Source organism: Carassius carassius, chromosome 32 (genome assembly GCF_963082965.1).
Source record: "Carassius carassius chromosome 32, fCarCar2.1, whole genome shotgun sequence".
NCBI classification, from domain to species: domain Eukaryota; kingdom Metazoa; phylum Chordata; class Actinopteri; order Cypriniformes; family Cyprinidae; genus Carassius; species Carassius carassius.
The window spans coordinates 18,569,646-18,593,315 of NC_081786.1; the positions used below are offsets into that span (position 1 = coordinate 18,569,646).

At 36.6% G+C, this 23,670-nt stretch overlaps 2 protein-coding genes across 4 annotated transcripts in view; both read right to left on the reverse strand.

The window, feature by feature from the left end:
• Positions 1-1,133: 1,133 nt before the first annotated feature.
• Positions 1,134-23,670, reverse strand: part of LOC132112912 (probable E3 ubiquitin-protein ligase RNF144A-A) — a 60,618-nt gene continuing 38,081 nt past the window's right edge. Inside the window, exons 5-8 of the mRNA XM_059520655.1 lie at positions 23,194-23,404; positions 14,030-14,177; positions 13,748-13,837; positions 1,134-2,119 (exon numbers count right to left, since the gene is read on the reverse strand). Coding sequence (XP_059376638.1) covers positions 1,988-2,119; positions 13,748-13,837; positions 14,030-14,177; positions 23,194-23,404 — 581 coding nt within the window. The 3' untranslated portion in view covers positions 1,134-1,987. The remainder of the gene's footprint in view (positions 2,120-13,747; positions 13,838-14,029; positions 14,178-23,193; positions 23,405-23,670) is intronic.
• LOC132112913 (uncharacterized) lies at positions 15,289-17,042 on the reverse strand. 3 transcript variants are annotated; one of them, XM_059520657.1, is made up of 5 exons: positions 16,710-17,042; positions 16,448-16,619; positions 15,978-16,037; positions 15,889-15,920; positions 15,289-15,716 (listed from the first exon to the last, which is right to left on the reverse strand). In XM_059520657.1, exons 1-5 carry the CDS (start codon positions 16,888-16,890, stop codon positions 15,487-15,489), a joined length of 675 nt encoding a protein of 224 aa, XP_059376640.1. In that variant the 5' UTR covers positions 16,891-17,042; the 3' UTR covers positions 15,289-15,486. The 3 variants fall into 3 exon arrangements, 2 of the variants coding, with proteins under 2 accessions (XP_059376640.1, XP_059376639.1); XR_009425057.1 differs by having other exon boundaries at positions 15,889-16,023; positions 16,710-16,975; XM_059520656.1 differs by having other exon boundaries at positions 15,889-16,037; positions 16,710-16,980.

A 23,670-nucleotide genomic window follows, 5' to 3' on the forward strand; every position in this document is an offset into this window, starting at 1 on the left:
TACCAAAAGATGGAGGTGACTAGCATCAAATATTCACCAAAAACCAACTTTATGAATACTGTGAAAACCTTGTTCACCTCGTCATATCAGCCTCCAATTTGGCAGATGAGGGAATCTTAAAAAAAAGATTTTAAGGAAACCTAATGAGCTACATATTATCCAGCTACACATATGGCAGGTGCTCGGATCTTAATATTTCTGATAGTGCTGGGCAACGACTAATCACATCCAAAATAAAAGGTTTTGTTTATACAATATATGTGTGTGTACTGTGCATATTCATTATGTATGTGTGTGTGTGTATATATATATATATATATATATATATATATATATATATATATATATAAAGACATGTACAGTATATATTTTGAAAATATTTACATGTATTAACATGCATATTTATATTCTATATAAATATACTTAATATATAAACATAACAGTTTTCTTAAATATATACATGCAGTACATATATACATATATACATACAGTATTTATATATACACATCACTATATACACAGTACGCACATACAAATATTATGTACACAAAAACTTTTACTTTGGATGCCCAGCGCTAATTTCTGAGTTACACGGTGCAACAGTTTTTGAACATACGCATGCTATTAGCAAGATGTTGACATTCAGTATTTTAAAATCAGTCTATTAAATGAAAGAAATATTTTAAATAGAATTTGTAATGGCTTTTAAGAAACTGACAGACTCAGTTTTGAAAATAAATTGAACTAGTTTGCCTTTTTTATTAAAACACACCAACTTGCCCACAGCAACCATTTAGCTCAAGACAGCAGAAACCATTTTTTTTTTTTATCTTCAAGTTATATGAACTTGCATAGATACAGTGCTGGACTTGTAAATATGTTAAGCCATAACACGGTCTCGAAATCAGTGTATAATCCCAGACAGTATTACAGGGACTGTTCCAAAATTATTATTATTTTTTTTAATCAAGTGATACAAACTGTATGCAAGTTTCAAACTATCTGACAAAAATTACAAGATGACCAGATGTCATATTTCACTGGAGAAAATGATCACGAAGTGAAAAAAATAAATAAATAAGAATAATAAAAAGGTAAATACATGGCAATTTATTTTTATTTATTTTTTGTAATTTGATTTCAGTATTTCGACAGTTCTCTTTTAAATGTTGGGTGTTCAGGTAAGGTTAAAGTGTTGTTTGAGTGACACTTTCAGTAGGTCAATATTTGGCATTATAAACTCACAGAAAAGCCCTGCTTTGGAATAATTTTTATGTTTTAAGGAGGTCACTCAAGGCAAGAAACAACATTTAAGTGCACTGAGAGAAATGTAAATGGCAAATATCATCTCCTGATGACATCAACAGCCAAAATCTGCCAAATCAAACTAGGTTTGTCAATAAGTCTCAGACTAAAAGACAATAAATTGACATGAAAAAAGAAAACTAATGAATGCAAAATGTAGCAGCTAATAAACATTTAAAGTACCATTTTAGCTATCAATTTGAGTCAAAACTTGAATCTACTCACTCTAGAGCATTTAAAAGTGCAAAAATCTGTGCAAAACAAGTAATAAAGACTAGGCGTGTGACTGAAATGCTACTATACACAAAGAAACAGACATAAACACACTGAATATGTTCTATTAGAACAGAACCCTCCAGAACAGCCAAATATGCAAAACATCCACAAAACAGACAAGCGCCGGGATGGAACAGCGCTGTGCTCCTTCAGTAACATCTCTTTTGTTACTGTGGAGGGAACCCCCAGCTCTCGAATCCTCCACCTAAGCAAGTAGCAGGCTCATGAAGTCTCCATTAGTCTCATCAGGCCTGCCGGGATGGAGCCTACTCAGCTAGCTGTGACAGAAACCGCAGCGTGAGATGTCTCACCGGTTGATGAAGAGCTCGAAGGCGGAAGAGGAAAAGAAAAACAATTAAAGGAGATGACCGAAATTCCCCGTACAGGGACTGCTCTCGCCAGGCTCTTAGGTGGGTAAAGGGTCATCGTCGCCTTTGCTGCACTTGCACTTACAGCACAGCACGAATGGTGTGGCTAGCAGCAGGAACGGAGAGGCTACCAGTAAGAGGAGGCCGAAACCGGCAAAGATTCCAACAACCTGCGGAGAAGAAGATGAAAATGTCACATGACTGCCAATCACGTATAAGATGGTCCTGAAAAATAAATAAATCTAGTTTGAAACACTTTTTGTATTCACATTGGTTTTATATTCGTTTTCAAAAGCTTTCATACCATTAAGACGAGTTTAATTTGAATGCTATTTGGTTTAACCAGCAAGTAAAAATTAATAGTGCATTTAATATACCACATGAAATTTTAACAAAATACACTAATCTTGTCGTTAAAAAGTCAAATTATGTAATATTTTAAAATAATTAATAATTTTTATTAAAATAACCATTTGTTTCTTCTTAAAATAATAAACTATTTAATGAAAAGTCAAGATTTTATATTCTTTCAATATTTTTTCTTCATTATCATACGAGTCATTGTGACTTTATTTGTATTTATATTAATATATTATTGGCTAAATTACCAGATGTTTTTTTTTTCTTTGACACTTGACACTTTTGTTGTTTGAAAACAATATGAAAAGGTTTCAAAAATTACATGCTAACATGTTAGCTAAATGCTAACCAAATCTTGACTTTTAATTCTTCCTCCAATATATTGAGTTATTACAGTATTTGGCTTCTAATTTTAGATTTATATATTTTTGTAAAAAATGTCAGTGAAATATATAAAGACAATATACGAACACGTTTGTTTTCTCATCTTCTGAAGTCTTTCTACTCTGCTGTCGATCAATAAACAATTAACCCTGCACACATCTGCAGAATAATTGATAGGTGCGTAGCATTGGCTAACACCAAAAATCCCACTTGCAAAAAAACTATACAAATTTATTGAGCAACGTTTTATATACAAATTCATTCAGGGTTGCTGAATACATTTTAATATGTTTGTACTACGCTGTCAATAAAAGTGAGAACAGATATAAAACACAAAAAAGGGAAAAAAAGACCAAACTAAATTTTTTTTTTTTGTGATGTAGCATTACCTTTAACCACATAGGGGCATCAGATCCTCACAATTCATAACTTGTTACAAAATGGAACAGAGATAGAGTTAATCTTATGCATGAACTAATATATATATATATATATAAAGAATGTGTCATCATCATGGGCCAAGAAAATTAGACCTATTTCACATGACTGTCGGACAGAGTGCCTTGTGAAACTGATTTTCTCTGGATGTAAAACCATTTCTGAATTCTGCACAGGGAATAGGAAACAACTGACCTCTATTTCCAAGCGGAATCTTCTCAGCATTCCAAGCATCACAATTACACTCATTTATCATGGGACAAATTTCAACTATTTCTGTTTCTATGTAAACAGCCCTCAATTTATTTCTCTCTTTGTCAGAGCTCTCATGTGGAACGGTTGAGAGGTGTAATGGACGAGTGTTGGCTAACCCTATGGTTCACACATGGGACTGGCTCAGCCCGGCAGCTCCATCTTTACTTATTCATAAAGAATCACATTTCTGATGCTGCTGGGCTGAAGCTTTATAAAATGTAAACTCGTAGGACTGGAACAGAGCCATTGTGCTTTTATAAAGCTTAAGATGACTCACTCCTCCCTGCAGAGCAACAGATGTCTTTGTGCAAAAGTACTGAAAGCTCTCCATAGTTTCAGGGACATCTCACCTTTATGACATTATGTTCGGCATATGAAATGATGGGTGTCTGAAGAATCTTTCTGAATGTTTTAACGGTCTATATTTTTTTTGTTTTAACAAAAATCTATATATGTTTGTGTGTGTGTGTGCGCGGACTATATTTATTATGTATATATAAAGACACACATACAGTATATATATATAGAAAATATTAACATGTTTTTACATATATTTAAATGCACAATTTATATATATATAATTTAACATATAAACATAACATTATTTGCATGTATTTTTATATATTTATTACTATTAATCGCATCCAAAATATATATATATTTTTTGCATTATATGAGTTTGTACTGTGTATATTTATGTATATATAAATAAAAACATATTACATGTTACAGCGCTGTAGAGGAATTTTGGTTCACTCATCTATGCAGAATTTTAGTAATTCAGCCACATTGGAGGGTTTGAGCATGTACCTCCTTTTTAAGGTCATTCCACCGCATCTCAGTAGGATTCAGGACAGGACTTTGACTAGGCCACTCCAAAGTCTTCATTTTGTTTTTCTTCAGCCATTCAGAGGTGGACTTGCTGGTGTGTTTTGGATCATTGTCCTGCTGCATAACCCAAGTTCGCTTCAGCTTAAGGTCACGAACAGATGGTTGGACATTCTCCTTCAGGATTTTTTGGTAAACAGCAGAATTCATGGTTCCATTTATCATAGCAAATTTTCCAGGTCCTGAAGCAGCAAAACAGCCCCAGACCATCACACTACCAGCATATTTTACTGTTGGTATGATGTTCTTTTTCTAGAACGCGATATTACTTTTACACCAGACGTAATGGGACACACACCTTCCAAAAAGTTTGTCGTCAACTTTTATCTCGTCAGTCCTCTGAGTATTTTCTCAAAAGTCTTGGGGATCATCAATATGTTTTCTGGCAAAACTGAGACAAGCCTTTATGTTCTTTTTGCTCAGTAGCGGTTTTCGTCTTGGAACTCTGCCATGCAGACCATTTTTGCTCAGTCACTTTCTTATGGTGGAGTCATGAACACTGACCTTAACTGAGGCAAGTGAGGTCTGCAGTTCTTTGGATGTTGTTGTGGGGTCTTTTGTGACCTCTTGAATGAGTCGTCGGTGTGCTCTTGGGGTAATTTTGGTCAGCCAGCCATTCCTGGGAAGGTTCTCCACTGTTACATAATTTTGCCATTAAGGAATAATGGCTCTCACTGTGGTTCACTGGAGTCCCAAAGCTTCAGAAATGGCTTTATAACCTTTCCCAGACTGGTACATCTCAATTACTTTCTTTCTCATTTGTTTCTGAATTTCTTTGGATCATGGCATTGTGTCTAGCTTTTAAGGGATCTTTTGGTCTATTTCACTTTGTCAGGCAGGTCCTATTTAAGAGATTTCTTGATTGCGAACAGGTGTTGCAGTAATCAGGCCTTGGTGTGGCTAGAGAAATTAAACTCAGTTGTGATGAACCAGTTTTAACAGGGGGGCAAACACCTCTTCACATGGGGCCATGTAGTTTTGGATTTAGTTTTCCCTTAATAATAAAAACCTTCATTTAAAATCTGGATGTTGTGTTTACTTGTGGTGTCTCTGACTAATATTTAAATTTGTTTGATGATCTGAATCATTAAAGATTCATATTCATATACATATACATATACATATATATACATATACATATATATATATATATATATACAGTACAGACCAAAAGTTTGGACACACCTTCTCATTCAAAGAGTTTTCTTTATTTTCATGACTATGAAAATTGTAGAGTCACACTGAAGGCATCAAGGGCTATTTGAGCAAGAAGGAGAATGATGGGGTGCTGTGCCAGATGACCTGGCCTCCACAGTCACCGGACCTGAACCCAATCGAGATGGTTTAGGGGTGAGCTGGACAGCAGACAGAAGGCAAAAGGGCCAACAAGTGCTAAGCATCTCTCGGGGAACTCCAAGACTGTTGGAAGACCATTTCAGGTGACTACCTCTTGAAGCTCATCAAGAGAATGCCAAGAGTGTGCAAAGCAGTAATCAAAGCAAAAGGTGGCTACTTTGAAGAACCTAGAATATGACATTTTCAGTTGTTTCACACTTTCTTGTTATGTATATAATTCCACATGTGTTAATTCATAGTTTTGATCCCTTCAGTGTGAATCTCCTTCAAGCCATTTCTCCTGCAGTTGTACCTGCCTGCACTCACTCACATCATCAACACATCCCTCCACATTGGTGTTTTTCCCTCATCATTCCCACTCCACTACTTAAAAAAACCCAACCTCAATCCTTCTCTTTTAGAGAACTACAGACCAGTTTCCCTTCTTCCTTTTATTGCAAAAACACTTGAACTAGCTGTGTTCAAACAAGTCTCTACATTTCTCACACACAACAACCTCCTTGACAGCAGCCAATCTGGCTTCAGAAGTGGACATTCAACTGAGACTGCCTTGCTCTCAGTTGTTTAAGCTCTAAGACTGGCAAGAGCGGAATCCAAATCTATGCTGATGACACTCAACTCTACCTCTCATTCCATCCTGATGATCCGACGGTAGCTATTCGCATCTCAGCTTGTCTAACAGACATTTCTTCCTGGATGATGGACCATCACCTTCAACTCAACCTTGCCAAAACAGAACTGCTTGTGATTCCAGCAAACCCATCGTTTCATCACAATTTTACCATCAAGTTAGGCACATCAACCATAACTCCTTCAAAAACAGCTAGAAGCCTTGGAGTTATGATTGATGATCAGCTGACTTTCTCAGACCACATTGCTAAAACTGTCCGATCCTGCAGATTTGCTTTATTCAACATCAAGAAGATCAAGCCCTTTCTTTCGAAACATGCTGCACAACTCCTTGTTCAAGGCTGTTGGACAGTGTTTTCTCTACTTCCTGTTGGCCTTCTGTAGCAAATTGTAGCTCCGTGTAGCTGTTTTTATTTTATTTTTTCTCTAGAATCTTTATCTTACTATCACTCTCTGTTTTTTAAAGTGGTAAAATATAACTTAATTCACACCATATTTCTGATATTATCGATCAATCTTATCAGATTAACTTTGATCGTTCACTTTTATTTTATATCCGTGAGTGCAGTACACCTGCAAAGCGTTAGCACTCGTTAGCTTGTCATTAGCGTTTTCATTCGAACCTATCGCTGTTTTCTTTTCTCCTCTCCCTCGCTCCAGTTTTTCACAAGTTCATCAAACAACCGCAGTAAGAATATTTCATCAAGCACGGTGAGTAATGGCTTCTCCCGTCATTGTTACTTGCACCTCTTGCCACATGTACAGTTTATCTATCTCTGTCGCTGATGAGGGATTCACATGTGATAAATGCAGGGAAATAGTTAGGCTGACAGAGAAGATTTCAGAATTAGAGACACGCATCCAAACTTTAATTGAGGACAGTAAGAATGTTAGGGCTCTAGATACGTCTTTGGATGCGTCTAGCTCAGGGATTCCTGTACATTGTTCGGTTCCGGAAACAGAGCCCCTGCAGCAGGGCAACTGGGTGACGGTGAGGCAGCGTAGTCGTGGGTCAAAACACCGCTCTTCTGTTCCGATCAAAACATTAAACAGGTTCTCCCCACTCAGTGATTCACCCATTGAGAAACCTGATGAAAGTGCTCTAGTTATTGGTGATTCTATTGTACGGAACGTGAATATAGAGACACCAGCCACCATAGTCAAATGTTTACCGTGAGCCAGAGCGCCTGACATCTTGGCAAATTTAAAAGTGCTGGCTAATGTTAAACGTAAATACAGTAAGATTGTTATTTATGCCGGCGCTAATGATGTTCAACTTCGCCAGTCGGAGATCACTAAAAATAACATTAAAGAGGTGTGTGAACTTGCAAGCACGATGTCAGACACTGTAATATGCTCTGGTCCCCTCCCTGCTTACCGTGGTGATGAGATGCATAGCAGATTGTCATCACTCAATGGCTGGATGTCTAAGTGGTGCCCACAGAATAACATAGGTTTCATAGACAATTGGACAAGCTTTTGGGGCAGACCTGACCTGTTTAAAAGAGATGGTCTTCATCCCTCCTGGGGTGGCGCCACTCTTCTCTCTAGAAATATGGCAAATAGTCTTAGTGTTTATACTTGACTAACTGGGGCCCAGGTCAGGAAGCAGACAGACTGGCTAAACTGACCGTCTGCTAGCTGCCTCCCATCACAGAGGTCAGTTAATTCTCAGCACATAGAGACTCTTTCACCTAGATATCACACTATAGAGACTGTGTCTGTTCCCCGAACTAGAAAAAACAAAAAACGTCCAAACCAAGTTAAGATTAACAATTTAATTGAAGTTCAACAAATAAAAAACAGAAGCAATATGGATAAACAAATGATAAAGCTTGGCTTATTGAATATCAGATCCCTTTCTACGAAAACACTTTTTGTAAATAATATGATCATTGATCATAATATAGATGTACTCTGTTTGACAGAAACCTGGCTAAAACCTGATGATTACATTATTTTAAATGAGTCCACCCCCCAAGATTATTGTTATAAACATGAGCCACATCTAAAAAGTAAAGGTGGAGGTGTTGCTTCAATTTATAACAACGTTTTCAGGATTTCTCAGAGGGCAGGCTACAAGTATAACTCGTTTGAAGTAATGGTGCTTCATATAACATTATCCAGAGAAACAAATGTTAATGATAAATCCCCTGTTATGTTTGTACTGGCTACTGTATACAGGCCACCAGGGCACCATACAGACTTTATTAAAGAGTTTGGTGATTTTACATCCGAGTTAGTTCTGGCTGCAGATAAAGTTTTAATAGTTGGTGATTTTAATATCCATGTTGATAATGAAAACGATGCATTGGGATCAGCATTTATAGACATTCTGAACTCTATTGGTGTTCGACAACACGTTTCAGGACCTACTCATTGTCGAAATTATACTCTAGATTTAATACTGTCACATGGAATTGATGTTGATGGTGTTGAAATTATTCAGCCAAGCGATGGTATCTCAGATCCTTATTTAGTTTTGTGCAAAATTCATATAGCCAAAATTGTAAATTCTACTTCTTGTTACAAGTATGGAAGAACCATCACTTCTAACACAAAAGACTGCTTTTTAAGTTATCTTCCTGATGTAACCAAATTCCTTAGCATATCCAAAACCTCAGAACAACTTGATGATGTAACAGAAACTATGGACTCTCTCTTTTCTAGCACTTTAAATAAAGTTGCTCCTTTACGCTTAAGGAAGGTTAAGGAAAACAGTTTGACACCATGGTATAATGAGCATACTCGCACCCTAAAGAGAGCAGCCCGAAAAATGGAGCGCAGCTGGAGGAAAACAAAACTAGAGGTATTTCGTATTGCTTGGCGGGAAAGTAACATATCCTACAGAAAAGCATTAAAAACTGCTAGATCCGATTACTTTTTTTCTCTTTTAGAAGAAAACAAACATAACCCCAGGTATTTATTCAATACAGTGGCTAAATTAACGAAAAATGAAGCCTCAAGTGTTGACATTCCCAACACCACAGCAGTAATGACTTTATGAACTACTTTACTTCTAAAATCGATACTATTAGAGATAAAATTGTAACCATTCAGCCGTCAGCTACAGTATCACATCAGACAGTGCACTATAGACCCCCTGAGGAACAGTTCCACTCATTCTCTACCATAGGAGAGGAAGAATTGTATAAACTTGTTAAATCATCTAAACCAACAACATGTATGTTAGACCCTATACCATCTAAGCTCCTAAAAGAGGTGCTTCCAGAAGTCATAGATCCTCTTCCGACTATTATTAATTCCTCATTGTCATTAGGATATGTCCCCAAAACCTTCAAACTGGCTGTTATTAAGCCTCTCATCAAAAAACCACAACTTGACCCCAAAGAACTAGTTAATTATAGACCAATCTCGAATCTCCCTTTTCTGTCCAAGATACTAGAAAAGGTGGTATCCTCTCAATTATATTCCTTCTTAGAGAAAAATGGTATATGTGAGGATTTCCAATCAGGATTTAGACCGTATCATAGTACTGAGACTGCTCTCCTTAGAGTTACAAATGATCTGCTCTTATCATCTGATCGTGGGTGTATCTCTCTATTAGTTTTATTGGATCTTAGTGCTGCGTTTGACACAATTGACCACAACATTCTTTTGCATAGACTTGAACACTTTGTTGGCATCAGTGGAAGTGCATTAGCATGGTTTAAATCGTACTTATATGACCGCCATCAGTTCGTAGCAGTGAATGAAGATGTACCCTATCGATCACAAGTGCAGTATGGAGTACCTCAAGGCTCAGTACTAGGGCCGCTACTCTTCACGCTTTATATGTTACCCATGGGAGATATCATCAGGAAACATGGTGTTAGCTTTCACTGTTATGCTGATGATACTCAGCTCTATATTTCTTCGCAGCCCGGTGAAACACACCAATTTGAAAAACTAATGGATTGCATAGTCGATATAAAAAACTGGATGACGAGTAATTTTTTACTGCTAAATTCTGAAAAAACAGAGGTGTTAATTATAGGACCTAAAAACTCTGCTTGTAATAACCTAGAACACTGTCTAAGACTTGATGGTTGCTCTGTCAATTCTTCGTCATCAGTTAGGAACCTAGGTGTGCTATTTGATCGCAATCTTTCCTTAGAAAGCCACGTTTCTAGCATTTGTAAAACTGCATTTTTCCATCTCAAAAATATATCTAAATTACGGCCTATGCTCTCAATGTCAAATGCAGAAATGTTAATCCATGCATTTATGACCTCAAGGTTAGATTATTGTAATGCTTTATTGGGTGGTTGTTCTGCACGCTTAGTAAACAATCTACAGCTAGCCCAAAATGCAGCAGCAAGAGTTCTTACTAGAACCAGGAAGTATGACCATATTAGCCCGGTCCTGTCAACACTGCACTGGCTCCCTATCAAGCATCGCATAGATTTTACAATATTGCTTATTACTTATAAAGCCCTGAATGGTTTAGCACCTCAGTAATTGAATGAGCTCCTTTTACATTATAATCCTCTACGTCCGCTACGTTCTCAAAACTCAGGCAATTTGATAATACCTAGAATATCAAAATCAACTGCAGGCGGCAGATCCTTTTCCTATTTGGCGCCCAAACTCTGGAATAACCTACCTAACATTGTTCGGGAGGCAGACACACTCTTGCAGTTTAAATCTAGATTAAAGACCCATCTCTTTAACCTGGCATACACCTAACATACTAATATGCTTTTATTATCCAAATCCGTTAAAGGATTTTTAGGCTGCATTAACTAGGTAAACCGGAACCGGAAACACTTCCCATAACACCCTATGTACTTGCTACATCATTAGAAGAATGGCATCTACGCTAATATTTGTCTGTTTCTCTCTTGTTCCGAGGTCAACGTGGCCACCAGATCCAGTCTGTGTCCAGATCAGAGGGTCACTTCAGTCACCCGGATCCAGTACGTATCCAGACCAGATGCTGGATCAGCACCTAGAAAGGACCTCTACATCCCTGAAAGCGGAGACCAGGACAACTAGAGCCCCAGATACAGATCCCCTGTAAAGACCTTGTCTCAGAGGAGCACCAGGACAAGACCACAGGAAACAGACGATTCTTCTGTACAATCTGACTTTGCTGCAGCCTGGAATTGAACTACTGGTTTCGTCTGGTCAGAGGAGAACTGGCCCCCCAACTGAGCCTGGTTTCTCCCAAGGTTTTTTTCTCCATTCTGTCACCGATGGAGTTTCGGTTCCTTGCCGCTGTCGCCTCTGGCTTGCTTAGTTGGGGTCACTTCATCTACAGCGATATCGTTGACTTGATTGCAAATAAATGCACAGACACTATTTAACTGAACAGAGATGACATAACTGAATCCAATGATGAACTGCCTTTAACTATCATTTTTGCATTATTGACACTGTTTTCCTAATGAATGTTGTTCAGTTGCTTTGACGCAATGTATTTTGTTTAAAGCGCTATATAAATAAAGGTGACTTTGACTTTGACTTCAAGCTCTTGTTCTGTCCAGGCTGGACTATTGCAATGCCCTTTTGGCAGGTCTTCCAGCCAGTTCTATCAAACCTTTACAATTAATTCAGAACGCGGCAGCAAGATTAATTTTTAATGAGCCAAAAAGAATACATGTCACACCTCTGTTTATCAATTTGCACTGGCTTCCAATAGCTGCTCGCATAAAATTCAAGGCATTGATGTTTGCCTACAAAACTACCACTGGCTCTGCACCCATTTACCTAAATTTGTTACTTCAAACTTATGTTCCCTCTAGAAGCTTGCGTTCTGTAAGTGAACGTCGCTTGATTGTGCCATCCCAAAGAAGCACAAAGTCACTTTTACGGACTTTTAAATTAAATGTTCCCTCCTGGTGGAATGACCTCCCCAACTCAATCAGAGCAGCTGAGTCCTTAGCCATCTTCAAGAATCGGTTTAAAACCCATCTCTTCCATCTTTATTTGACCCTCTTACTTTAACACTCACTAATCTAATTCTATTCTTTAAAAAAATCTAACTATCTTTATAATCTTTTTATATTCTATTTTCTTTTCATTAATTATGCAATTGTGTGTGTGTGTGTGTGTGTATGTGTAAAGACCTCTAACACTAGCTTGCTCTAACACTAGCTTGCTCTATTCTTTTTTTATTCTATCTGTTTTCTTTATATTATATTATTTAAAATCCCATGCTAAGTGTACTGTGTTAACCTAACTGAGACTTGTTATAGCACTTATATATCATTGCTCTTTTTGTTGTTTTTGATTGCTTCCACTGTCCTCATCTGTAAGTCGCTTTGGATAAAAGCGTCTGCTAAATGAATGTAAATGTAAATATAACTGTTTCCAACTTTGATAATGAATCATCATATTAGAATGATTTCTAAAGGATCATGTGATAATGATCCTAAAAATTCAGCTTTGCATCACAGAAATAAATGATAATTTAAAGTATAATAAATGTAAAAACAATTATTTTAAATTGTAATAATATATCACAATATAAATTTTTTTCTGTATTTTTGATCAAATAAATGCAGGCTTGATGAGCAGAAGAAACTTCTTTCAAAGACATTAACAATAGTAATGTTTCCAAACTTTTGGTCTGTACTGTATATATATATATACACACACACACATGCATACATACATACATGCACACACACACACACATATATATATATATATATATATATATATATATATATATATACACACATACATACACACTAGGGGTTGCAAAGACTAATCAACTTCAATGCTCTCTCTCTCTCTCTCTCATATATATATATATATATATATATATATATATATATATATATATATATATATATATATATATATATATATATATATATACATATATATATATATATACATATATATTCTTCACACAAAAAAAATATATTGCATAGCATATTCTTTATGATGTTGCATTATGCTGAGGATTGTTTCAAACAGCATTTTCTGCATACTATGTTTCTCTCATTTCTAATGAAATTGTTCCAAGGCTTTTTCCAACACTATTTATGCTCATCTCTGAACCATAAGAAAATTTATTATTTCAAAGCTATTAAGAGGTACATAATGGACAGTGGGTCTAATGAGCCTTATGTTGAAAACTCGTTGCATATGTCTTTAACTCAAGGAATAGGTTTTCTTAGAATTCTCTTATAAAATCAGCCTTTTTCAATGTAATATTCTTCTATTATTATTTAGTCTGATGAAACACAAAGGGAGAAGGAAGTACAGGAGATGGCTCATCTAAATACATGTCGGGTTATACTGCTCTTCTCCATCATTTGATGAATAATTTTAGTGAATTTGTCCCAAATTGACCGACTTGCATTATAATCGGTATCACTTGCTCGAAAACAGACATCCACTTACTTCCTGAATAAACACCGTCTGAATGGATGCTTACGACTCGGTCACGTGTAGGCACACGTGCACTCATTCTGATCTCAGTGGAGAAAAAAGGGGGAAGAAAACATGTGCTCTTTTCTGTGAGCACCCACCTGCGTTCTGTGCCAGATCACGGAGGCTCTGGAGTGGCCTAATTTGTTCCGGCAGGGTCCTTTGTCATAATGGATCAGGAGGAAGTCGTCCTGTCAAACACACAATATTACGAGAGGCCAGTCATTATATACGTGGGTGTTTGGAACAGCTGCATGAAGGAAGCTGTTTGCATTTACAGCCTTGATTCAAGGCTAACATGCAGCAGCCACTTGACCAATAAAAATACAGTTAAGATAGCAGCATGATGTTAAGAGTGTTAAGCTGAGATATTGAGCACTTACGTCCAGAGACTCCAGACAGTACCAGCAGAAAGCGTGCTTGCAGTTCTTGCACATCATCTGGGCACAGCCCTCGTCTCTTTCTATGTAAACTTTACATTTGGGACAGCGTTTTATGGGGGCATCGTCATCGTCAGCCTTAAAGAACGAACTGGAAAAAAAGATTATAGTACAGTTAAAGGGGTGGTAAAACGCGGTTTTTCGAAGGCTTGATTGTGTTTGTGGGGTGCACTGTAACATGTGTTCATGCTTTGTTTTTTAAAAAATCGCATTATTTTTCATATATTTTACCTTTACTCTACACTGCTCTGTCCCTTCTTGTAAAACGGTCTGATGGTTTCCGGGTTCTATGAAGCCAGTCCCACAAAAATAGCAATGGGCTCAGATTGGTTAGCTGGCCCAGTGTGTTGTGATTCGCTAACCGCCTAGAGCACGTTTTTCGGTAACGTCACGCCCCTTACCTTTACCAGTCGTCTGTGCTTTGGTGGTATTAGAAACAATGGCGTCAATAAAACCATACCAATTTGAGCCCGAATCGGACCCAGAAATTTTTAATGAAGATGAACGAGCAGAACCTGTTAAAGAACGGCGTTTAAATGACGTTTCAGAATGGTATGTTTTTTGTTGTTGATATCTAATACTTTTTTAGATACGCTGTAATTTAATTGTACTAATTATAATAGTTGATGTTTAATTTATAACATTAATAAGTGTTTGTCTATTAACAAAAGTGTATTCAAGAACCTTTTTTATTTAAAAATATATATATATTTTATTAGGTGTACATGTAATAACTGTGCAAAAAATGCCAATTGAAGAGGAAAACATCTGCTGCAAAGAAATACAGAAGGTAGTGTAATAAGCTATTACCAAAATTATGCATAACGTGTTAATAGTTCTGTATAATTCTTTTTTTCATATTTAAAAGATGAACATAGGTTAATTGTACAGTATGTTCTCATTGTCTTACATTACTGTTTAGGTTGTAAAACGAATGATGGAGGTTCCAGACCCTCCTAAATGTATGGTTGAGCATCCAGGTTTTGAACCAAACTGCTTAAATCCGTATACTTTGCAAAATATCAATAATATTTACAGAGCTGACTATGGACCAGTGAGACGCAGAAATGAAGAGGAGTAAGTATTTATTAAATTTTAAGAAATTATGTTGTGTAAAAAAACATAAATAAAAGACAATAGATACAAAATATATATATTTACACATTTATATTTACTATATAGTTATTCAAAGACAAAAACTAATCAAAATATACATTTTTATCAAACATATTTTCACATCACATATACATGTTTCCAATATACCACTGGTTTTATACACAATATTGAGGTTTTCTATTCCTGCCATAGGCGTTTCCGTTATCTGGCCTATCGCAGCTTTGTCAGCTGGTGCTGGGGCTACCTAGGACGTAGTGTGAGGGTTGTCATCCCCTCATGTGTTGTTAACCGGATCCGTCTACAGTTTCCTGATCCAGCGGGACAGTCTGTTGGGTTCCGGCCACCCCTCGACTGAATCGTGACACACACTGGGCAATCACCTCTTCTTTGGAAAGTTTTTCATACTGTGATGACAGAGGAGGTGGAATGGGGATTGCATGCAGCTCTTCCGCATATGGCTTGGGGTCCACAAAGACTTTATGTAACAGAAGGCTCATAAGGTCATCGACATAGTCTGTAAAAAAACAGAATACTGAGTCACTCTATGGTTTTACATAATTACTGATAAATAATCTACCTTTGTTTTATAATTAACATTTGTGTAATATTTATAAATATTTTTTGTAAGCTTATATTTATTTTATTATAGCTTTTTTTATATATTATTGTTAAGAAAACAAACTTACTGTATGTTGGTTCTATTTTCACTGGCTTTGCTGTGCATTCCCCTTTTTTGGACTTTGGAAAAACGATCTTATACACAGCCTGTCCTTCAGTTGTTGTTGCCTGCTCACGGTTAGCATTTTCATTATAGTGCATTGCTGCAAGATACAGCCTGTAATCAGTGCACAATCCATAAAATATGAATATTAGTAGACTGTGTTGTGACAAATAAACAAACAATTCAGAATAAGAGACAAATGTTCAATCAATGATTATAATGGTTTCTTTCTTGCAAGAAAGGCTCACAGTCGCACAGTCAGTCAAAAGAATGTGAGTGCTCGCCAAGATGGGAGGCTTTATAGCTCTTTATATCTCTGCTACTCATATCATAGATAACATACTGTAGGGCCACAGGCAAGGCTCCTAACCTATTTAACCTTTTTCTTCCTTATTAGGAAAGAACATTATTTATTATAGGGAAAGATCATTAATATTAATAAAATAATGAATAAAAAAACATTTCCATAACAATTGTTAGAAACAATGCTTATAAATATTACTGAATATGTCAAAGATTATTACCTGCACAACATTCCTATGAAAGGGAAAATCACGTTCTTTGGGGCAAAACGCAAAATCAGACTGTGGAAAGCCTCCAGTGATGACGTCTGAAAGTTGTGGCTGAGCTTTTCTATATCCTTGAGAACTCTCTTGTTGTATAATAGCTTTTCCACTTTATGGAGCGCTATTGATCCTGTAACCAAACAGATAAAATATGAAGAAAATCTCAATTTTACTAGTTTATTGTCATTTTATTGTCATTTGTCTCTCTATACAGTCATACCTGGTTGGATCCATTTTTTTGGATCCCTGGAAACTTTGTCTGGGTGTTCACACTTGGGGAAGAGGTGGTTCTCATGAACATGTACATATTGGATGTGGTTCTGCAGTGAATTCCACTTCGCCACCTTTTCTGTCCCAGACTCGCACTCCAGTAAACATGGTTTTTGATGCTGTGCAACCATTTTTTCAGCACCTCACAGTCCTTCATTTTTGAAAGTTTGTCAAGTTTCTTAGATAAACCTGTACAAAGTAAAAGCTTGGTTGTACAATCATTATTTCAAGATAATCAAATTACCACAAAAATAAAAATGTACATGTTAGGTTGAACAATTAACTGAATAAGAATCAATTAATAATACAAAGATAAATAATTTCCTTTCTCAAAGTGCCACACGTCATAGAACTGAGTGATATTGCGGTCCCTCAGGTACTTCTGAATCTGCGGATGGCGATCGGTGACGATGTAGTCAACAGCTAAACCATTAGACTCGAGCTTATCGAGACAACGCTTCAATCCCTCCTTTTCCATGTGATAACTTCCACCAACCTCGTTGCTCTGTTGTTGGGTACACAACATTTCAAATGTATAAACAGAGTAGAGTATAAACAATAACAGATAAAAGAAAATGTAAATAAATTTTTTAAATGCTTAATTACTAACCTGAACTAGTTGAAGATCCAGAATTTTGTTGGTTTCCATGTGCATAATGGTGTAGCTGCCAAATTTTGCTAAGTGTCCTATTGTAAACATCATAATCATATATAGAACATTACTGAGAACATCAGTATCATAATATTTTAGGAAAACTCAAAGACTATAAAATAAACGGCGTGATTTTTTTTAATATACTGTAAACGTACCTGGCGTGTCAGCACGCATATCTCCAGCCACAGCAACATTTCCTCCCTCTTGCAGCTGTCTTATAAGATTCAGTTGATCTTGGTTCCACTTGTGTATTATGGTAGGCTCAATGAAATTCCGGGCATGAATCCTAAAAGTTACGAAATGCATCATCTGGAGCTTCATGGCCTTGAAAATCTATTAACATAGAAATCATACAGTACATACATAATGAAACAACACAGTATTTTTTTGTGAATTTTATTGTAATTGTAATACCTTCTCTAGTTGTTTAAAAGATCCACCGGTAAAATACGTTGCAGTAGACAATAGCAGGTTTCCAAGTGGGGTACTCCCTACAATGGGCTGGCTCTGCCACTGTCTGTAGTAGTTACACTTTTCACAAAGCTGGGTGAATGCAACAAAAGTCCCCCTTCGTCTGATCTGGACAACACACTTTGTCTTACAAATTGGACAGGACACAAACAGCTCTCGAAGACAGCTTTCAAAAACAATGTATTTGTTATCGCTGTGGTCGGGCTGTGGATCTATCCTAAGGCAATATAAAAAGAATAAATATTAGGAAGTTGCTTTCATGTTTTATATATTTTTTTAAACACAAATGTGTTGGTAAAAAAGTGTGTAAATATGTATTTATATCTTACGCCAATTCTGATTCTTCAGTAACAACAGAATCTGGGTTATATGTGGAATCGGTGGGTTCGACATTTAATTCTGATTCTTCTTCCTCATCTAACACCAGACGAGGTCTCTTACTGGGCCTGAAGACTGAGCCTCTTACTGGTGTTGAAGACAGCTGCACATCAGGAAACATCTCAGTTGTTTGGGTGCCCACATCATGACCATAATATGTTGCCTGAATGCCTATAAGTACAAAAAAAAAGTAAAAAATACAATTACTCATAACCATCTGTCATGCTATTACAATTTTTTTACAGTGAGAAACATAAGCCACTTTCTAATACACATAAGTTTCAGTAGCCGGTATAACAATTATAATAAAAAAAGACAATGTGTACTAGAACTGGATATGATAAAGTAACACAAACACATTTAATGTCTGTATTTCATACCTTTGCTCCTTAAGTGGAAACTGCTCAATGTACCCATTGAAAGTTGTGTGCCCACTGATCGCATCTTTGGCTTTATCTCTGTGGCTACAGTTTCGGTCTCTATAGGGTCTGACTGACATCCAACTTCATGAAGTGTAGATGTAGTGGGGAGCTCTTGGGAACTCGAACCCTGCTGAGATGTTGTCTGTAAAAAATAATGACAATATGTAATCAATGATCAAATTACAGCTTAAAACATACATTTGTCATGTAAAATAGTAGGAAAAAATTAATTACTGGATAATAATCATTGGACCACAAAAAATAAGCTTCATAAGCAAGAATTTCATATAATTGTTCTAACAAATTATATTAGTCAAAGGGATTTTTTTTGATTAAAGAGTGAAGATCGGTACTGAATGGAATCGTTACTTTTGTATTTTTAGAACGCTTATAGCCAAATATCTGTCGCTATAACTATTAACCCAAAACGAACACTAAACATTGGATTTACTATAGTAGCCAAATCAAACACAGAACCATGTTTAGCATGCCTGCAGATAAACAAACATGTAGATAAACAATACATAAACGCTCTAATCAAATAATGATATACACTAATTCCAAGTTCGCGGTTGAGATTAAGAAAAAGAGTTTGTAACGTTAACGTTAGGGGTTTGTCGAATGCATGAATGAGCATTTAACAAACTGGTTTGCTGAGCCAAACAGCGATGTTATTTGTTCACTTCCTTGATACAATGTACAATAAGCAATACAAACTATTACAGTAAAACACATCGACGAAAAATAAGTCATACTTACAGGTTGTGGCCCGTAAACAGCTTCTGTTTTTAAAGTTGGAACTGCTCCATCTTTCAGGACAAGCCGTTGGGCGAATCCTGCATTGAACTCGCGAAGATTGTGGAAGCTTTCCTCCGTAAAATGAGCAGCACAGAGAGCGAGATTTGGGTAATAATTTTGAGGGACCGAGTTAAAAAAAAATTTTAACCATTGATCCCTAACTTCCCCGTCCCTAGGAAGGCTGAACAAAGTGGACCTGCAATCCGGATGAAAATAACAGCGTTCGTCGGCAGCGCGGCAATGACACTCCAGCATACAACAACTCTTCTCAATCTCCACAGCAATATAAAATGGCCTCGCTCCCCACCCCGCCCCCCCTAATTTATTATTCTCGGAGGAGGGGTTTTGGGCTTAGTGACGTCAGCAACCCTGGAGGAATGTCGTGTAGTCCCTACCGGCCGTTTGCTGTAGTCCTTAGAAATGGATTTCTTTAAAAGCAAATATCTCCCTTTGCTTAAAACTTTGAACGTTGTAACTTTGCAGATGTTGTTTATGCTCAAACAGGAACATTACACACTAGCTAAAGTTAGAAAAGTGAAATCGTGTTTTATCACCCCTTTAAAATGAACCATTTTTACGTTCCAGGTTGCGGGGTACAAAGGTCTGGTACTGGTACTACAGTCCGATACTTTTTTACTCTGATAGGCCCTTTGCTTTTATATGTACTAGAGAGTTGCGGGCCAGGGACAGTGTTCACTGTTAATGGAGAGGCTGACCCACAGGGACCGAGCTGACAGGTACAAGCCCATTCATTTCCAGGACAATTCCCAGTCTATTGATCTAAGGGAAGTGACACTCTAGGTCAAACCTCTCACAGGACGTTAAACAGCAGCAGAGTCTGACTCACTGTCCTGCAACACTACAGATTAGCAAAGCAGTTTATTATCAGAGTAAAGTAGTATTTAATAATCATAATAAATGGTAGTAATGTGATTATTTCTGTTTTGATTTGATATATATATATATATATATACAATATACAACATTGTTCAGAAGTTTGGGGTCAGTACTTTTTTTTTTTTTTTAAAGATGTTAATACTTTTCTTCAGCAAGGGTGCATTAAATTAATCATATGACAGACAGTAAAGACTTTTACAATTAATAAAAAAATTATTTTATACTTGGATTCACTTCATATATATATTGAAGCATTAAGTAATAAACTGTTTTCAGCATTAGAAATGTTTCTTGTGCACAATATCAGCATATTAAAATGATTTCTGAAGGATCATGTGATACTGAAGTCTGGAGTAATTAATTATGTAGGATATGACCTAATTATAGCCATCAGATTTGATTCTATTATGACAAGTGGGCTTATTAATTGTAATAAGCCAAGATATTTTTTTTCTTCTTCCCACACAGCCATATCAGGCAGCTGGCCTGAGGCCAGTGTGAGAGAGTTCTCAGTCAGCTGCCAATGAAAGTTTTACATTCACTGGTATTGTACATCCATTTTTCATCCATTCCAAACTTCAATATTTTGTTTTATGTAATGTAATTTACATTGTTGTAGCAAATTATGATGATATGTCACCAAGATAATGCTAACTCAACAGTCTTATGAAAAACTGTAATGTGAAAATCTGAAAAAAATAAAAATAACACTGTAAAAATTCAAATAATCTAAAAACAAATAAAAGAATTAACTGTTTAACTGTGCAAAGCCATCACATTAGTTCACAGGGTGGCTCAGGATACCCCCTTTGTTTTCCAAATATAGTTTAATTATATTTACACTGACCAAATCAAGACATTTTTTTTTAAAGGGAGGCATGTCCGCTCCTAGCTCCTTGAGGAAACAACAGCCCGTTTAAAGTGTAAATTGGGTCCAATTTGATTTAAGCCATCTAAAAACGGTTTATCTCCCCCTGAGATATACTTTGGAGTTTAGGTGCAATCTCAAACATGAAATGATACAGAAACTGAGCTATAAACTTGAAAGGCTCTAATGTGTATTAGTGAAGCAATGCACTTCACAGCAGGCTGAGTGTTCATTCCTGTACGACCCAAGATCAAGGATCAAGCAATGATGCTTTCGCTTTTGAATGAAGTGAGCGTGTGACAGGAATGACAAATAACACCTGTGCATGAATCTCTGGCTTACTGAGCAGAGAGCAAAGCGCTCTCCTGCAACTAGAAGCAGAAAATCCTTTCTTAGACTGAATGAGAAATATGTTCTATATTGCAGAAAAACACAGATGGATCATGGTATTTCGTTACAAATCTCACTGTCATCTCATCAACATATAACATCATTACACACAACATGCCTCACCGTGACAGCTGGATTCACATTAGGACAATTAGGGAGGATGGGAACGTTTAAATGCACATCAAAGAGACAAAACTACACCGAGGCGTAGCTGCTGATAAATGGGGAGGAGAAAGACTCATGTTCAGTACAAGTTCATCCGTGGCATAAATGTACCCCAAAAGATAATTGATATTGACTCATCCTTCGTCTTGTTTACAAATACAAGTGAGACATTACAACTGGAGTGAATGGGGCCAATTATTATTATTTTTTTTTAGCATACTTTAAGGTCCAATTCTTGCCATTAACAACTGTTAACTATGAATTTAGCCTCACTAAACTTCTAATTTCCTGCTTATTAATATTAATGTAGTTGTTAAGTTTAGGTATTGAGTCTAATTAGTGATGTAGAATACGGTCGTGCAGAATATGTGCTTTATAAAGCACTAATAAACAGCCAATTTATTAAAAAAAGGCATGATAAGCAATTAGTTAATAGTGACTGTAAACAGTAAACTGTTCCCTTTTTTTGGAAAACAAAAATATGAAAACTTTAGGTTAGGTAAGAAGTCTTATGCTTAGGCTGCATTAATTTGATCAAAGTACAGAAAACAGTAGTACTGTGCAATATTATTACAATTTTAGATAACGGTTTTCTATTTTAATATATTTTACAATTTTATTGAACCATGTGAAGCTGAATTTTAAGAAGCCTCCAGTCTTTAGTATCATGATCCTTCAGAAATCATTCTGATATTCTGAAAAAATTTTTTTTAGAGAACAGTTGCACTGCTTAATATTTTTGTGGAAACAATGCTTCAGTGATTTTTTTTTCTTTTCAGGATTATTTCATGAATAGAAAGTTCAAGGATCATTCTTGACGAATTTTGAAAAAATTACATTACAGTACATAAAACCCCACAAACTTTGGAATGGCATCAAATAATTTTATAAATCCCCTTACATTAATTATTCTCCTAAAATGTGTGAATAATTTGATGTTCTACAGTTTTCCCTGTCGTTTTTACAGTCACTTTACAATTACATATTACTTCATCAAGTAATAATTACACAATTACAATTGACAATTACACAAAAAAGGTCTGAAAATTCTGTTGCATGTTGAATGTTTCAGTTCCATTGCTGTCTACGGAGGGCCAGAGAGCCCTCAGATTTCATCAAAAATATCTTAATTTTTCTTCCAAAGATGAACAAAGGTCTTACAGGTTTGGAATGACACGAGGGTGAATAATTAAAATGACAGAATTTTAATTTTTGGGTGAACTATCCCTTTAAGTACCCCCCCTCCACAGGCTAAAATCATGTAAAGTTGTCATTGCTGTGGCTACAATGATGAAACAAAGTACTTTAAAGTTTACAGATTGGCCACATTCACTTCTATTAAACTCAATTTGCACCGAATCTAGAAGAACTCTTAAAAAGGCAACAGTACCTGCTCTCTCCGGGCAGAAACGCGGTGATGGGAACGTTCTCTTGGCAGTCTTGGTCTGGGTGCCAGCTGGACTTGCAGGCAGAACAGAACTCAAGTGTGCAAACATTGCACTGCACCAACTGAGGAAGCGTCATGTCAGATTCCTTCAGCTGGCACACGGCCTGGCACGTGGAGGACGGGCACCAGGTCCGGCTCGGGTCCAGCAGCACCTCTGCAGGGGGTGAGAGATGAAAGATCATACACGGTTTCCTTGAGTGTATATTTTTGGCTGCTTTCTGCTGATGTGTGCTGACAGGTCACCAAGGTTACACCATCAGAGGTGGAGGGGTGATAGAATAGAGCACCTATGGCCTTATATGCCCTCAGGAAAAAGATACCAGAGATGCTACCAATCATAGTTCTGCATAAATTCATTAGTTACATTGGATTTCAATAAGGTAAAAAGTCACATGATGTCTTTGCATTACATTGAGGTGG

Bases quoted from the DNA above. Each gene is read 5' to 3' on its own strand.
- LOC132112913 (XM_059520656.1), bottom strand. From the start codon at position 16,890: ATGGTTGCACAGCATCAAAAACCATGTTTACTGGAGTGCGAGTCTGGG. The intron at 16,038-16,447 runs GTAATAATCTTT...CACTGATTACAG, and splicing joins TTCATAGGAATGTTGTGCAG to GCTGTATCTTGCAGCAATGC. The intron at 15,717-15,888 runs GTAAGTTTGTTT...GTTTTTTTACAG, and splicing joins GAAAATAGAACCAACATACA to ACTATGTCGATGACCTTATG.